The following is a 17,785-nucleotide window of genomic DNA, read 5'->3' as shown; positions in this document are numbered from 1 at the left end:
GTCAATCACCTCTGCTGGCTTTGTAGTCAGGAAAGAAGAACTGAGTGGGATGACTTGAGGAGGGCCTGGGAATTTTGAGGAAGAACATATTTTTTTTTCCATACAAAACCTCACTTTAATTGTTCCTCAATATGCTCTTATAATTCAGCTAAAAGGTGAGATTTTATTTATTTATTTATTTATTTACTTAGACGTTTATCATTTATATCCCTCACACTGTGAACCCCCCTCCCCCCATCCATTATCCCTCCGACCTCACACCGAGCCATCACATTATATATATAAAATTATAGTTGGCATTCATTAATGTTTAGCTTCTGGTGTACAATGCCATGGTCAGGCATCCACATTATCTCTGAGGTGGTCTCCCAAATAGGACGCATGTCCATCAGATACCCAACAAAATCTTTACAACATTATTGAATAAGTTCCTCAAATTAATTTTCAGAAAACCCTGAGGCCATCTTGTGGTTACCAGCTGCTTCCTAATCCCTTCACCTTTCCCCTTATCCCCCCCTCCGCCCCCGCCCATCTAACAACTCTCGGTTTTTTCTTTGTGTCCTCAAAACTGTCTCTGCTCAGTTCATTCACATGTTCTTTTTTTTAGATTCCGCATATAAGTGAAATCATATGGTACTTGTCTTTCTCTTTCTGACTTATTTCACTTAACATAATGTTCTCTAGATCCATCCATGTTGTCGCAAATGATAAGATTTCTTTCTTCTTTATGGCTGCATAATACTCCATTGTATAAATGTACGACAGCTTCTTAATCCAGTCATCTACCGATGGGCATTTCGGTTGTTTCCATGTCTTAGCTATTGTGTAAAGTGCTGCAATAAACATAGGAGTGCATACTGATTTTTGAATTGGAGTTTTGGATTTCTCCGGGTAGATGCCTAGGAGTGGAATTACTGGATCATAGGGTAGTTCCATTTTCAGATTCCTGAGATACCTCCATACTGGAGGAAGAACATATTTTAAGTTCAAGGTATTTTGCTTTAGGTTGGGCCTAAGGCAAGAGAGTTTCCTAGCCCAGTTTGTGGAGTTCCAGAAGATGAGCAGACAGTGAGTCAAGAAGCTTGGGAAAAGGAAGCCAATAAATCTAAGTTTAAAATACTTCCTGAGGATAGAGTACGACGTGGTAGTATCGCGTTTCACAATTCATTACCTTCTGTCCCCTTCTAACTTAACACCAGTTGTCATTATTTTTTGGTCCTTCCCCCCCCCTCAGCTTTTATTCAGTCATATACTAATAAGGTATTGCTAAATGCATATGATATCTTTGATTCTATCTTGATTAAAACTAAAGTTGAAAATGAAGACATTTTAACCAATAATAAATGATAAAAACCTTGAAAAGAAACTTTAACAAGCTGTTGATACAAGTTTCCTAAAAAAGTCAGTCTGTCTCAGCTTTGTTAGGAGAAGTCAAGCAGTTTAATGTATCCATGCTGGGCCCAAACTTGAACTGAGAGGTGGCAGCACATCCCAGGAAGCTTGATGGCTGCAGAGGAATCAGAATTTTAGAACCTCGAGCAAAGATGAAGCCAAGGAGGACAGAATTAGGATGATTTTAATATAGCCATCCCTCTGCTCCAATTTCCTTCTAGAGGTCAATTACTTGAAAACAATGGAGGGTTTGTGTTTCTTTCTAACAAAAGTATAAGTTATCTTCCATTCAATCAACCACTTGTCCCATTAGTACCTTCCCTACCCCTTCAGGTGGATCCAGTGGATGGTACTGGAATTTCCATCCCCGGGTGGCAGATATTTCCCAACTGAGGGTCCATCTGCATTTATTGAAGCTCTCACCCATTCATTCTCTCGGTTTAGCTGCTATAGGGATGATGGTCCAAGGTACCATTTTATTGTGCCCTGATATTCTAAGTCTCCTAACTGGTCTTCCTGCTCTCATTGTTGCTGCCTCCAAGTCCATTGTATCATGTCAGCTGAATGATGTTTAAAAAACATAGATCGCTATCCCCTACCCAACCCTCAGGGTTAAACTCCACTGGGCTCCTATCAGATTTAAAGTAAAAAATCTGAATTCTTTATCACAGTTTATAAAGCATCACATAATGTGGCCTCTGCCTACCTCTCTTACTTTATCTTACTGAAAAAGATCCAGCCACACTGTTTCTCTTTCTGTTTCTTGAGTGTGCTAAATTAATTGCTGAGGGGAGTTGCAGGAGTTAGGAATGTTTCCTCTTTTAGCTCCTGGAATAACTGCCTTCTTTTTGTTACCTGTCTACTCAGTCATTCTCTTTCATATTAGCATATTTTAAATCTCTGCAAACCACCTTCTAATCTGGATATGTATGTATGTATGTATGTATGTATGTATATATATGTGTGTGTGTGTGTGTGTGTGTATATATGTATGTATTTCTTCTTCAACCAGACGCCAAGCTTCATGAAAACAGGGGCTTGTCATCTTGTTCTGTGCATCAACTGTAAGTCCTAGAGCAATGCCTGATAGATAGTTGATAATACGTTTTTGTTAGGGTGACTGGTTTCTATACTCAGAACGCTTACAAATATGATTGTATGTCAACCATAATGTAAATGAAAAGTTGTATGTACATGACAACAAACAGAAGAGATACTATTAGGTTGGTGCAAAAGTCATGCGGTTTAAAAGGTTAAAAATAACCGCAAAACAGCAACTACTTTTGCACCAACCTAATAAAAGGCAACATGTGATTAAATACTAGATGAACATTTTATTATAAATCATTGATTTAAAGACAAAGGAGGAGGTGATACCTCATATTACTGTTAATTATTGTAAGTTCTAAAAGCCGGTTTCAACAAGGGGAAGGCAGAGGTCATAGGTGGAGGAGCTCAGGAGGAGAGAGGAGAAGAGTGGAGGATGGAGTGTAGAATGAGTACTCCTAGAATTTGAGTGCATGCGACTTTCAGCTTTGGCACAAGTTTGGTATCTGCTGCCTAGCTTGCCCCAAGATGAAGTTCTTAATATCTGGAGCTTGTGGTGAATGACAGTGGGATTAAATATTTGGTAGTACAATTCAATTTGCCACTCCTGAAGAGTTGTCTCCCCTTTCCCGCCCCCCCCCTTTCTTGGATTGGCGAGATGAAACTACAAAGTAGGCTTATAATAAAAGAGGAAGTTGCCTTCGTAGGTAGTGGTTCCCAAAGTAAAGAGGATGTGGGCTTATGCTAGTGGGGGTGGGGCAGAGCGAGGAGACCAGTCACCTCCGTTGGAATTGCTAGTCTTAGGTCTCCCAGCCACACAGAGGACTGTTCTGCACCGCTGCTAAAACAGGCCCAGCCTGCAGGATACGGTATATGGGTATTGTTTAGTTGCTACAGGACATTTGTTTTGTTAAACTAATTCTCCCCTTTCCAAAATTTGGCAAGCGTTAGTCATTTTCAACTCTGGCAAGAACCCCCAAGCGTGCGTGTGGCTCTTGGGCTTCAGCTCAGGCCCCGCCCTCGCCCTCAGGCTCACACTGACACACTTCGACAACACTTAGCCATTTCGCCGTTGGCCCAGATTGGAGTGGCTCGTCCGAGCCTCTAGCCCAGAGCCCGCTCGGCCTCCTCCCCTCAAAGGGACCGCCCGGCTGCGCAGAGCCAGAGCGGAGCACCGGGCAGAAAGTTTGGATGCGGAGGGGAGTTGGGCCGCGAGCGAGGGAACCAGAAGACAGGGGTCTCCACCGCGACTTTGTGCGCTGTCGCCGCGTCCCGGGAGTGCCCGCCCCGCAGCCCAGTGCAGCAGCCGGACTTGAGCCCCCTCCGGAGGAACGGCGCTCGCGGTTCGGGTCCGAGGCTGGCGCTAGGGGCTCGGCCAGAGGCTGAGGAGGAACTTCTCTTGCGCGCTGTCGCCGTGGGCCCTCATTGTCTGCAGGAACCCTGCGGAATCCGGAGGGGAAGGGCTGGATCGCTCTTCCACTGGGATTCGTCAAGAGTTCCGGCGGCAGCTGCTGTGGTCGGCTGCAGAGGCTCCCTTTGTCCTCCTAGGACCTCCCTCCCTCATTTTCCCCCTCCCTCTGTCACTTGGTGGATTCCGCTACCCCAGGCCCCGGTGCCCCAGCTGCCCGCTGTCCCGCACCCCAGGGGCCCTGGTAACTTCTACCACCGTGGCATCCCCGCCGAGTGGAGCCCAGGCGGCTGCGAGCACCACGGAGTCGCAGGCCCCTGGCCGCAGGATGGTGGCGGGGCTGTCCCTGGCTCGCAGTCCTGGGAGCTGGCTGGTCCCTGGGCTATGGCTGCTGGCGCTCAGCGGTCCTGGGGGGCTGCTGAGAGCCCAGGAGCAGCCCTCCTGCAGAGGAGCCTTTGATCTGTACTTCGTCCTGGACAAGTGAGTGCCAGAGGGAGGTCCAGGTTCTTCTGGTGCGGGTGGCAATGGCTGAGCTGTGGCTGGGAAGCTGAGATGCCAGCGCACCCTGGGGAGGGGTTTCAGGAACCCGCTGATGAGTGCCCCGTTGCTGTCTCGGTGCCGAGGGCAAGCACTTGGGGATCTGTGCGGGCTTGGGGGGAGGAGGGGAGAGGAGGAGCCCCGAGCTTCTTGACTCTCAGGGGAGGTGGGGTAGTCACTGCTTGCCTGTCAAGGGGCCTCTTGGGAAATGGGAGTGAGGCCACTGGGGGGTCCCAGGAACCCAGAATTTCTCGGCCTCTCAGTCCTCACCCCGTCCTGCTCGCTAAAGTTGGCCAGGTGTTATCCTCGTTTTCGCCTAGGGTTTGCATTTCCTGTGGAGAAGGCTGTGTTTGTTTTAAAGACCTTGGGATCTTACTCCAAACGATTAGCAGGCAGGTGGTCCTGGAAGATGGATTGGCTTCCTTTATCTCCCTGATTCTTGCAGCACCTAAGTTTAAGCTACTGATATTGTCACTTTGCTTTTAGAAGAGGCCAGGCTCCCCCCCATGTACATGTTTGTTTTTCTGATCAGTTCAATTTCATTTTTCAGGTCTGGGAGTGTGGCAAATAACTGGATTGAAATTTACAATTTTGTCCAGCAACTTACAGAGAGATTTGTGAGGTATTTCTCTCCCTTTACTTTTCTAAGCAGGGGAGTATGAGGTGGCGGGAAATAGACCAAATGTAGGGTATCCCTTTTCTGAAACCTTTTGCAGGAAGAGGATGCACTGAAATGTTGATTTTTAAGTGGCTCAAAATCGATGTTATACACATGCTGTTATTAGGACAGGCTTTCAGTTGTTGAGGGTTTATTTCATCTGGATCCCAGAAAGTTGGCCCAGGCGCTGGGGAAGTATCTTCAAATACTATTCCAAATGTCTTTTCCTTTCTGAGTTTTCATCTGTTTTGAATTTCAGTTATGCTTTCTCATAATTTATCACCTTAGAATTTTTTATGCTAATAGTATCCATAATATATTTTGCTTTCCACACAATTCTTAGCATTGTAGAGGTCATCATTAAAAACAGAACAAAACACACACACAAAAAAAACTGTTGGTAAACTTAAAATAAACATGTTAATAACCCACTACCAGGAAAGGCACTTGCATGTATGTGTAAAGAAATGACTTGTGTTTACACAATGTGTGGGTGTGTGACTGGTTTAAAATTTAACTGTTCTATATATGCAATAAACCTTACTAGGAAAAACTGGTTTCTCCTCCCATATAAAGCATAACTGCTATGAAATCCAGCTTAGTCTCTTATTTAGAGGTAACTAACAATTAGTGGCATCCCTATTTAAAAATAGCCCCAGGACACCAGGCTTTTGAGGTGTTTCTCCCCCTCCTTTTTCTTTTTTAAAGAAAAAAAATGCCACGAGCAAATGCAAGTTTATCAAGATAATGGAAAGGACATGAAAAGGAGCTGTATCATTAAATATTGCTTCTTTCAGTCTTGTTAGCCCAAATGTTTTCTGTAAAACAGCATTGGATGATCAAAACATTTTGAAAGTCATGTTGCAAGTAACTTCAACAATCTGTAGAGGCCTAGGCAATCCTTGCTTTCAGTTATTGGCAGCAGTAAACTTATCCCTATAAAAATGTATGCTTGTCCATGTTCAATCATCAGTCTCCTGTTTAAGAAGCCAAGCATAACACTCTCATTTCTGGACAGGGTCTGAGGTAAAACTGTCTAGGAAAGAAAAATAAACAAGGCCCTATGTCCTTAAATGTCAAAGGCAGAAGAGAGAGTTTTTATGAAATTTTCTGATTTAATCCAAGAGTGTGCAGAGAGTCTTTCTTATGTAGCTTTTGATCGAAAGCAATGGATCGTTTCAGTACAACATTTTCAAGAAGTGGGGCTCTTATTTATTTGGCCTGGTTTGAAAGTTGGAATTCTTTAATGCACAGTTCTCAGGCTCAAGTTTAGTTGCTCTGTTACTACAATACATTGTAGTAAGTCAGTAAAGGGTGACCATTGAAGGTAATTACTTTCAAGATATGTATTATGAGCCTTTGAGATCATTCTGATCGTCAGCTTAAAGATCTTCATTTCATATCATCAGTTTTAATTCTCAGTATTAGTTGCAAAGAATGTCTTAGAAACAAGAACCATTTTATGAGATAAATGCCTAAAGCTTAAAAGATGTAGCTAACTAGGGCAGCTGTTGACAATTGAAAGACTTGGAAAATTGAAAATGCCTAATTAAAATGCAATTTTTTTTTAAAGTCTCTTTCATGTTGTCCATGGCACTTTTTAGGTATTCTTACTTCAGGACAACTTCTGTGTGAAATCATATCATAATTGTGGTAATTAAATCACACTGAGGGTTCTATAGTCCTAAGTATGGCTATACTAAAGGGTCTGATTTCCTTCAAGGAGATGAGGTAGAACGCTAGCATTTTCTTTAAAAAAATTTTACACTGGCCTAGAATTTATCTTTCTAGTTGGTTTCTTCCTAAATGTCCCTATGGGTCGTGGAGGAGTGCTTGAGTGCTGAGAAGCTCTGACTAAATCCAAAATGACTTATGCAGTAATGTTAAGCAGAGTTAGTGTATCTACTTAGGGAGTTCCATTTAAAAGAAGCCTGGACCATTCAGTGAGACCTATTTTAAATGAGACTCTCTAGCTGTACATCTGTATTGTATCAATCTTTCTTTTAAAAATGTTTTAACTGCCTCTGTTCTTATTTTGCAGCCCTCAAATGAGATTATCTTTCATTGTGTTTTCTTCCCAAGCAACCATTATTTTGCCATTAACTGGAGACAGGTTAGTGCATTATCATTTCACTGCAGGCTTTTAGTAGAGACTAATCTTAAAAGAATGATTGATATTCCAATTGGTGATTCAGGCCTCTCAGTGGAATCAAGCAAATGCACAGACAATTTAGTTCTTTTCACTAATAGAGGGGAAAGGAGGGGTATGAGTAATATAAAAGAGCAGATAATCTGAAAATCAATATCATTCGGATTGGCTGTGGAATGTGCAATGAAACCAAGAACTCTGCCTTAGTCGTATGTTCACTACTTCCCACCTTTTCCGTCTCTGTTACTGTAAGTAGTTCTATTATCTTTCTTGTTGAGATGTAATATATTAATCAACTAGGAATTTGAAGAGCATTAGGGAGGAGAAAGACATGGATCTATATGGATAATTTACTAGATTCAGTAGACATCCTGGATTTCCAGTCCTACTCTGAGGTCTACACTGCTGAATATATTTACCTTTATAAAGGAACTTGCTTTCTATTCTATTCCATACACACACACACACACACACACACACACACACATACACACACACACACATCTCATATAATACACATATATCACATCTTTTGTAAAAGGTGTGGTTTTTTTTTACCAAGCCAATGTCACAATATTTCATATGACTATTTCTATGTCATTGAACCCATTGTGCCAAGTTGGAAGTAGTCATTGCCATATTTTAAAGAATATCTGCTTTCTATGGGATTAGTTTTATTTACTAGACTCTGAGTTCCATAGTGGAAGGGAGATTTTCTTCTTCATTTTTATACATCATTTAACACAAAGTATGCAAGATAGTTCTTGCTCAGTTCTTGTGGAATCAACCAATGATGTATTAGCATGATTTTGAAATCAAGTTTCTCCAAACTGTAGTTTTATCAGGGGAGGCTGGTGTCCTTTGTTTTGCATAATATGTGGATTTCTCAAAAGTCATGTATGAATACAGTTTTGTTATAAATTGATTTTTTCTTTTAAAAAATGTTAAGAAAGCATACTATTTAAAGGGACTCAGAACTTATGTAAACTTTTAATTTATTTGTGTTTTAAGTGTTACTTTTGGAGATGAAATCTCTCTGTAGGTGGGGAGTCCAGCTTACAACTTCAGTCTTCTCATTGATACTTCCCTTCCATACTTTCTTATGTGCATCTGGGTTTCTTCAAGGGCAGAGCGATAACAGACTCTTATAACCCCCATATACAATAGCTTCTATACCCAGTGATATGACAGTCCTTGCCTCCGTGAAAAGACATTTTCTCCACTGGACAGCTTAATTTCCAAAGAAACAGCTGTGGATCCAGCTTATATGTTAGGAGAAACAAACAAACAACGTTAACATTTATGGAGTGCATACATAGAGAAAAGCACTCAGCATAATGCCAGACACACAGTAGACTCTCAGTAATTGTCACCTGCAAGTGCTGTGCCAAGTTCTCTGTCAGACACTTTTCATATGGGTCCTCCAGCACTTTGAAGATGAAGTGTAGTCACTGGTGACAAGACGGATATTGCTTAGACACGCATATAAAAAGTTTAAATTGTTAATCTAAAGTAGGGATTCTTCCCTTATCATTGGTTGAATCTAATAGGGAAAAGGTTGGAATGGGATAGAGGCTTCTATTTTAAAAGGCAGCATAATGTTGCTGTTAAGAGTCACTGAACCAATTTACTAACTAAATGGTGATGGACAAGTTACTTAACTTCTTTGTGCTTCCGTTTTTTCCATCTATATAATGATGACAATGATGATGATGATTATAATACCTACCTCATAAGATTGTCGTAAGAGTTGAAGTCAATCAATGTAGAGACTGCAGGGCAGAGTCTGGCACATAATGTATTCAAAAGATGAAACTTTGTTGTGGTTATTACTAGCTAGAGCTAGGGAATGTGTAGTGTTTTAATGATCAGGGAGGAATTGTGCTGATATAAAGAGATTATTGTCTTAATTGAAAAGATTTATAATATTCCAGGTGGAATTTTGATAATGTTACTTGCAACTTCTTTTATATATAGTTTGCTTACCTGTCTCTTTAAATAGAAATACATTCAGTTTTAATGAATTACATTATTTGTGGCATGTTGAATTAATTTGGTGGGGGGGAAGAGAGGAAGGCAGAAAGCACACTAAAAATGCCTGAGTTAGAGTTCCAGTTTGACTACTTACTGATTTAGAGACTATTCAATTTATCTATTCAATTTTACTGTGTTAGATTTTTTATACCTATAAACTGCAGATTTATAAACTAGCAGTTTTTTTTTTAAGAGAGATGTTGTAAAGATCGAAATAAGATAATGCATGGAGAAGTACTTTCTATATCACAGAATAGTCTCCACTAAAGGATATTGTTTTCTGCTCCTAGTTGTTCTTTTACTAATTTTATTTAATCAAATTAACAACTTCTCAAATTTCTGTGCTCTTCTGTATTTGGATATAGGGCTTTTTTTCATCTATTACACACTTTCGAGTGTGTAAACAATTTGCATATTTAGATGAAAGATCACAGAACAAATGTTTCCACGACTATTATGGATCTTTGTATCAAAGCCTAGAAACTGGAACTCTACATACCAACTTTCTTGCTGTCATATATCACACTGACAAATAGATCTGAGAACATGAGAAACGCAAAGGTTGAGTATAGCAGGTTTCACAATTTTGGTTCTGTTACTCATAATTCTTCAGTATCTTGATAAATGTGAGAAGTACCTCTTGTGTTTCTCAGAGTGTTGCTAAATATTTTCAGTAGAGATTGAGCAAGATTGGAAGGCAGTAGGTCCTTATGTTAGGGCCATGTCTTTTGTTAGGGATTCAGCCTGGTACTATGTAAATGCCTGGTACTATTCTATAAATGAATAGAATAACAAACATGGCAAGAAATGATCAGTTATAAATTTTAAATACTCATCATTAAAAAACTTTCTTGTTCTAAATATTTCAGTTTGAAACACTCCCTTCTTTTCTGTTGTCCTCATGATTTTTATCCTCCACATATCTGTTAGTCCATCCTTCCACCTACCTACCTTCCTGCTTGCCTTCCTTATATAGGATGCATTGAACATTGTGGGCTCTGGGGTTAACATAAAGATGTATAATGTCGTGTGTGTGTGAGTAAGGGGTGTGAACATACACATACATAGTTCAGGGCTGTTTTATAGGATCAGTAAGAAGGAAGTGCTGAGTGTTGATTCGCTAATGAAATATCCAGACTCTCAATATTAGAGAATTTGAATCAGGACTAATCTTAAAGGATGTTTTAGTTATTATGTTGCATAATTGGGCCAGTGGGTTATGCTCAGTTTTGTTCAATATGCTCTTAATGATATAAAAGTGATTTAGTTGAAATCATTTAGTGAACAATTATTATGTGCTAGGCAGTGTGCAAAATGCTTTCCATTCATTACCTCATTTAATCCTCATATCAGCTCCATGTACTACATACTATTATTATCTCAACTTTATGAATGAGGAAACTGAAGCTAAGGAAGGTAATGTAGCTTGTCCAAGGACACATGGTTAATAGGTGGAGAGCAGTATATTAGCCAAAATGGTCTCTTAATATATAAAGTAGATCATGCCACTCTCACGCTTAATACAATCTAATGGCTTAGAATAGAATGCACACTTCTCCCAATGGCTTAAAAGTCCTACCTGATTGCCTCACCCAATCCTTTCATACAACGTCAGGTGCCACAGCCTCACTGGCCTTCCTTCCATTCCCCGAACAGGCCAAACTTGTTTCCACATTAGGAATTTTGCTCTTTCTCTGTCTCAGATCCTGCCCTGGTTAGCTTATTCTTGTCATTTAGGCATCATTCCACGTGTCACCTCCTGTGAGAGGCCTTTCCTGGTCATCAAGTCTGAAGAAACCCTGTCCCTCCTGCCCAGTAATTTCTCACAACACACTATTCGGGTATCACTTTTTGGAATTGTTCTGTTAATTAATCAATGAGATTAATCATGAGAGCGGAGGGATCTTCTTTGTCTTGTTCACCCATATATCCAACACCTAGAACAGAGCCTGGCACTCAGTAGATGCTCAATTAATATTTGCTGAATGAGTGATTGTTTCTGACTCTAGAACCTGAGTTATTAACTGTTATATTTTCTCTCTTTGAGAAATGATAAATGGTGTATAGTTGCTAATTTTCTCATTCCAATTCTTATAGATCAGTTATAACATTTCCAACTCTCTTTTCAATATACTTGTCCCCAAATTGAAAAAATTATATAGTTGTTTGACCTGAACACAATCGTCAATTACTTAGGAAAAACTGTTTCTTAGGCAAACTTGTAGGAAATTAAAGAGAAGCCACTTGATTCAATTTAGATAACACACACATTTATACCATTTCTATTATTTGAAAGAATTTCTTCTAATTCCTTATCATCTTAGTTAAAAATTTACTTGTGATAACGTAGTCCTTTTAAGAGTTGGTATCTCATAGTTGGTTCATTCATTTTGCTGGGAAATTTTACAGTATCTGTAAAAGTTTAGAAGGTTCCTATGCGGTTCTACTTTTTGAGACTAGTATGTCCTACTGAAATACTAGTACCAGTATGCAAAGATATGTATGTGCAAAATTAGAGACTGCAGTATTATTCATAATATATCTAAGATATATTAATTGAGAAAAGAAAGTTGCAGAACACTATTAAGTATGATTTTATTTTTTAAAGTAAGAACAAAAAATGTTCAACTATTTTTATGCTGAGTGTGTAGTTATAAATACATGGAAAAAAGTCTGGAAGATACACAACAAACTGTTAACTATGATACTGTGTTAGCAGTGAGAGTCAAGTTGGGGAAAGCCTTCATGTTTTTAATTTCCATATGTGTAGGTTATTCAATCTTGTTTTAACAATAATGTATTATGTAAAAATTAAACAAGTGCTTAAAGTAAAAAGAAATGTTACTGATTCAATTTTATTTTAACAATAAATATATTATGTAAAAATTAAACGAATGCTTAAATTAAAAAGAAATGTTACTGACTTTTCCAAGACAGAGATAACTGTCTTGGAAAAACAGCGAAGTCAGGGATTAGAAAGAGTAAGCATTAGGAACAGAGCATATCCAGCTGTTACATTGGAGCGTCCTGAAGGCTCCTTGTTAAAATAAAAACACCAGGATTAGGCTGTGGCCCAAATAGACATAAGAGCTATATACTAGCTGTGTGACCTTGGACAAGTTCCTTCACCTCTTGCTGCCCAATTCCCTTGCCTAACAGGAGCTAATCCTTCCTACCATATAGCAATGTTGGGACAATTAAATGCATACGATGCATGAGGATACCTAACTAATGACTGGGTGGGATGGAGGCTGAGGTTGGAATGGGATTGGAGGTTATCAGCGTATACGATCATCATCGTGTTCATCCTGATGTGCCAGGATTCTAACAGAAATTCAGCAACTCGACTTTGCTCCCGGTGACACAGCTGTCGGTAAAGCCAGGATTCACACTCAGACCTGACTCCTGAGCCTGAACACTTCACAGCTGCACTGCCCGAGACTCTCTCTGTTCCCCCTTTCCCAGTCTTCACAATTAGTCAGAATTTGTCATAATTCAGAGACATATTCATCCTCTAAATGTAAATGTGATGTGAGGAAGTTGGGTTTAAAAAAAAAAATTCGAATAGGGAAGTAATTCCTCCTATTTAGAAAAGTCAGCTTTGGCCATATCTGGTGCTCATCCTGAGAGGTCTGTGTATGGCAGCAGCTCAGATGCTAGTCACGGATATGTTAGTACTTTCCGTGAAGTCCTCTATCTACTTTGTGAATATGTTCTGGAAAACGGAACATTGTTATTCATGTCCGGGAGACAAACCCCGCACACTGAAGTGGCAAAACTCAGAGGTCATATTCTCATGGCTCAGTCAGGCATTGAATGGGGAAATGGAAGAAAAATATACAAAAAGCAGCAGGTATGGGCTTCAGGTGTGATCCGTGTACCCCACGTTGGTTCGCGTAGACTAAATTGGGGAAATAGTTTTCATAAAACCCAGGCTGTGTGGAGCATTTTGTAAGCAGATATTTTTGAATCAGAACTGCTACCTTGGGTTCAGTCGTCTGGACTCTGGACTACAGAGACTTTGGCATATGTTGGCATCAGAGTAACAGGTTAAATAAATAATAAGCACATTTTTATATAAAGTGGGTGCTAAATCTGCTGGTTCCTAAGATAGCAGAATGTATTAGAAATGTTTGTGTTTAGAAAATATCACTTCGCTCTTTTGAAGCTATAAATATTTTTAAGTAGAGGAGCTAATAGAAAAAAGTGGCTTTTTTTGCAATGTACCCTTCATGCAGTATATAGTGTAGCAGTATGTCGTAACACAATTAGATAATTAGAGTAAGTGTGTCTGAATGAATGAACAGATTTCCCCTTGTAAAATTTTTTTTCGTATTTTGTCAGCCTGGTTAATATTGTGGTTTATTAAAGGAAGGAGACCATAAAAACAGTACATAAAGTTCACTGAGCACTCACTGTGTATCAGACATTTTGCTAAATGCTTGATATGCAATCGTTCAGGTAAAGTACAGTGCTAAGTGGATTACAAATCATTAGTAATTTTGTATGGACATAAATAACATCTTGAAAACATTGTTTGGTTTCATATTCCACTCAGTCTACTAAGTTTTACCTTCTAAAACAAGCATTTAGTTATGTTATGTAACTGGCTAGCTATTATAAAATTCTTAAGTATTGCTATGTTTAGTTTGCCGTTACTGTTTATTTTCAAGGACTAGTGTCCCTGGCTAATAATCTCTTAAGGATAAAAAACAGAATTGTCCTATGATATAAATACCTAGACATTTATGTTTATGAAGTTTTCTAAATTGGCATTTGGCTGCATGGATGTATGAAACTTTTAGCTTTTGTGGTAGATTGTTTTTCTGTGACCCCCAATGAAGCACAGACTAATACATATACATACATATATACATATACAGGGGTGCCAGAAAAATGTATACAAGTGGACACTTTGGTCAATGTTGCTCAAGCAGTAGTTCACTGTAATCCGAAGAGTCTGGGCGCTGATGGTAACCACTTTGAGTACCTCTTGTCATTGCGGAAGTTAAATGTGACTTGTATTCATATTTTGTTATCGATATATATTGAGTATTACAATTTTAATACAGTTTTCCTTTCTTGAAATATGTATACATTTTTGGCACTCCCTGATTATATATGTAAAATGCATAATATATAAAATAAATATATTTATTTAGATATATAATTTTAAAAATTTGGGCTGGCCTTGTTGCTTACTTTAATCAATGGATTGCAGCAGACATCAACATGAAACTGTACCAGTTCCAGGCCTAAGTCTTAGCAGGGCAAGTTTCTTTGATAGTAAAAACTGGAAGTGAGCAAGTTGGGGTGTGGAAGTTTCCTTGTTTGTGGTCTGGGCAGCCAGCTGCCATATAAGCTTTGACTACCATGAGACCATCATGGTAGGAGGAAACCCAGATGAGCCACATGCAGAAGCCACATGGAGGAAACTACACATTCTGGTCCATAGTCCTAGCAGAACTCGTTGGCAATAGCCAGCACCAGCACCAGCATCAACTTGCCAATGTGAATGAGGTCATTCAATCTCTTCCAGCCATTCCAGGTTCCCAACAGTTAATGTATGAAACGTCAGAACTGTCCATTCAATGGGCAGTGTCACGAGAAACAATACCTTGTGTTTATACCACTAATTTTTGAGTAGTTTATTACGCAGCAGTAGATAACCACAACAGAGATTATGACTAGAGTAGAAGCTAAATGACCTTGAGGAAATTGATAGTAAAAACTGGAAGTGAGCAAGTTGTTATTGGAGGCTGAAGCAAAGATGACCATTTTATGTAGTGGTGGAAAGTTTGGTGGTAATGTGGAAAATAGAAAGTGTGCATAATGAACTTGTGGATAAAGCTAAGGAGATTTCCAGGAAGATGTTGGAGGTGTCAGTTGGCTTCTTTCAGCTGCTATGATGACGTATGAGAGGTGTGAGATGAGCTATAAAAGGAAATTTTCAGTTTTCAAACATTGTTTAGAGGAAATATAAAGAGACAGGACTTGATGGATTTGAAAATAAATTCTCATCCCCTGTCTCTTTGGCAAAAATACTACCCCGATTTAAGAAATAGCCTTAATTCAAGGATTAAACCCAGATTGCTGCCTGTAAAATGTGCCATCAGGGAAAAATCAGATTAAGGGTGCAATTGACAGACCCTTTGTTATGACTTCAGAAAGGTTTAAGAGGATGTTTTGTAGACCCTTTTATCTAGATCAAAAGGCTTAAAAGATGTGCCTCACAGACATTCTTTGGTAAACGTAGAGCTTCTGAATCTTTTGGGTGTGTGTCTCACCTGATTTACAGCCTAAAGTAGAGAGGAGCCTCTTTTGAGGAAATTTTTTGCATGTGGCTTTTGTTTAATAAAGTAGATTATAATTTAATACATAGGAATCTCACAAAATGTTCAAAGGGCTCTTATCAACATGAATTAAAAGAGACAGATATTTCAAGATGAAAGAGACTTCTGGACCCTCAACTTCCTATGGTCAGGAAGGAATCATTCATATGGGCTACTTCTTATGAAAAAAGGATGACTCAGAAAGTAGAGTCACAGTTCAGAGGGTAGAGTCAAGAGCCACAAAGATACATTCTCAGGTAGTAGGACTGAGCCCTAATCAAAGAATTGAGAATGTATGCAGCAATGAAATATCTGACACCTAGGGTAGCAATCCCTTCCTCCCTTCCTTCCTTCTTTCCTTCCCTTCCTTCCTTCCTTCCTTCCTTCCTTCCTTCCTTCCTTCCTTCCTTCCTTCCTTCCTTCCTTCCTTCCTTCCTTCCTTCCTTCCTTCCTGTTATTCAGAAATTATTTTGCATGAAAAAGCAACCCAAAACTTAGTGGCTTAAACAACAGTTTTATTATCTTGCACAGTTCTGTGTGCTGACGACTTTGCTGGGAGTTTCTCTGCCCTATGTGGTGTTACCAGGTGCTGTAATCACAGAGGCTGGTTGTTTGTGGAGCTCAGCTGGAGCTGTTCAGTGGAATAACTTGGTTCTCCTCCTGTGACCTCTGCCTGTGGCATAGGCTTCTCACAGCACGATGACTGGGGTCTAAGAGAAAGGATTCCAAGAGCAAATGAAGGAAGCAAAGTCTCTAATTCTCTTAAGAGTTGGACTCAGATGTCCAAGAACATCACTTCTACCTTATTCTGTTTCCAAGCAGTAACAGCTATGGCTGGTACAAGGGGTAGAGTGTCTAAATTCCATCTCTTGATAGGAGAGCAAGCACATACAAAGGGAAGCGATTGAGAGAGGTCATATTTGGAAATTAGCTGCCATAGTTTATATGAAAAGTAATAATGAAATTCCGAGATGACTCTCTTTCTGAAACAAACATGTCAACTTGGGGGGAAAATATAAACCTTGTATATAACCAAAATAAATTAGATTGGTAATTTTGGCAATAGTCTTTAGATTCTAGTGCAATTCATAACTCAGCTCAGTAAAATTTAAATGACAAATGTCCTTTACTTCTATTATTTATTGTTAACCTCTCCGTCTCATTCCTCTTATTTTTTCGTATGAATTAAAAATATTTGGTTATTAACAACATTGATATATTCTCTTTTACTGTTATTATTTTACTATGACCAGTATTTCCTTCTTGAATTAGAGTAGAATAGATCGACACGGTTCCCTTTACATCCATGATTTTCAATAGTATTAATTCAGGACTTAAGAATTAACAATATGTAGAAATACTTTGCTAGTACAATGTGAGGGTGGATGTTTCCTTAGAAATGACTACAAATTTCCCAAAATATTTTAAAAATCTGTGCTATAAAAGAAGTACCTTTTGAGATTCTTTATATTGAACTATTTATTCAAGAGCAATACTTAGGCATATGATTTACAGTTTGTACGACTTGAAGTTAGTATTAGCGTTACCTTTATTTATATGGGAAGCAACTGAAGGATGCCCACGTTAGAAAACTTGCCCAGCTTCACATGCCTAGTAAGTGGGGAGAGCAGTTGGCTCCAGAGCTTGGCATCTTATCCATTATACCTCAGATTCAGCCTGCCGTCATTTATAGGTTTTATAGCAGTGTAAAGGAGAAACTATAATGAAGAGGATTTCTTTTGGGTGCTACTCACTTCCTTTCTCCTCCCTCTCCCTAATACTCTTTCTGTCCACCCACTGCCTTCTGAATACTCAAGGCTGCCAAATAACGTTACATTATAAATATCATAGTGGGCACCTAATAAATATCTAAACAATGAATGATTGAAAACCCCATTGGGGCAGGCATTATTATTTACATTTTATGGATATGGAACTGAGCTCCAGGAAACTAAATAACTGCTGATGGTTACATAATTCATTAGTTGCAGAATTAGAGTCTCGATTCATCTCTGATTTACTCCAATCCCTGAGTCTTCCCCCCTCATATTATAAAGCTCTCCATATAATTCTTTTCTAGGACTTTCTACTCACCAATGCTTCAACATAACACTTTCCCCCTGTCTTCTCTTTCCTTTCCCCTCCTGTCTGGTCTCCGTATCAAAAAATTTCAACCCTCAGTTTGCTGACTGAGCTCTCCTTGGAATCAAAAAGAAAGTAAAGTGAGT

The 17,785-nt window shown here is 39.2% G+C and overlaps 1 protein-coding gene across 1 annotated transcript in view; it reads left to right on the top strand.

Moving 5' to 3' along the window:
* Positions 1-3,411: 3,411 nt before the first annotated feature.
* The window catches only part of ANTXR2 (ANTXR cell adhesion molecule 2), a 141,148-nt gene continuing 126,774 nt past the window's right edge, over positions 3,412-17,785 (top strand). Inside the window, exons 1-3 of the mRNA XM_081047791.1 lie at positions 3,412-4,327; positions 4,935-5,006; positions 7,084-7,155. Coding sequence (XP_080903917.1) covers positions 4,176-4,327; positions 4,935-5,006; positions 7,084-7,155 — 296 coding nt within the window. The 5' untranslated portion in view covers positions 3,412-4,175. The remainder of the gene's footprint in view (positions 4,328-4,934; positions 5,007-7,083; positions 7,156-17,785) is intronic.

This window comes from Rhinolophus hipposideros (genome assembly GCF_964194185.1).
Source record: "Rhinolophus hipposideros genome assembly, chromosome: 1".
In the NCBI taxonomy this organism is placed as follows: domain Eukaryota; kingdom Metazoa; phylum Chordata; class Mammalia; order Chiroptera; family Rhinolophidae; genus Rhinolophus; species Rhinolophus hipposideros.
The sequence above is the reverse complement of the archived record's forward strand: the minus strand, read 5'-3'. Positions and strand labels throughout refer to the sequence as shown.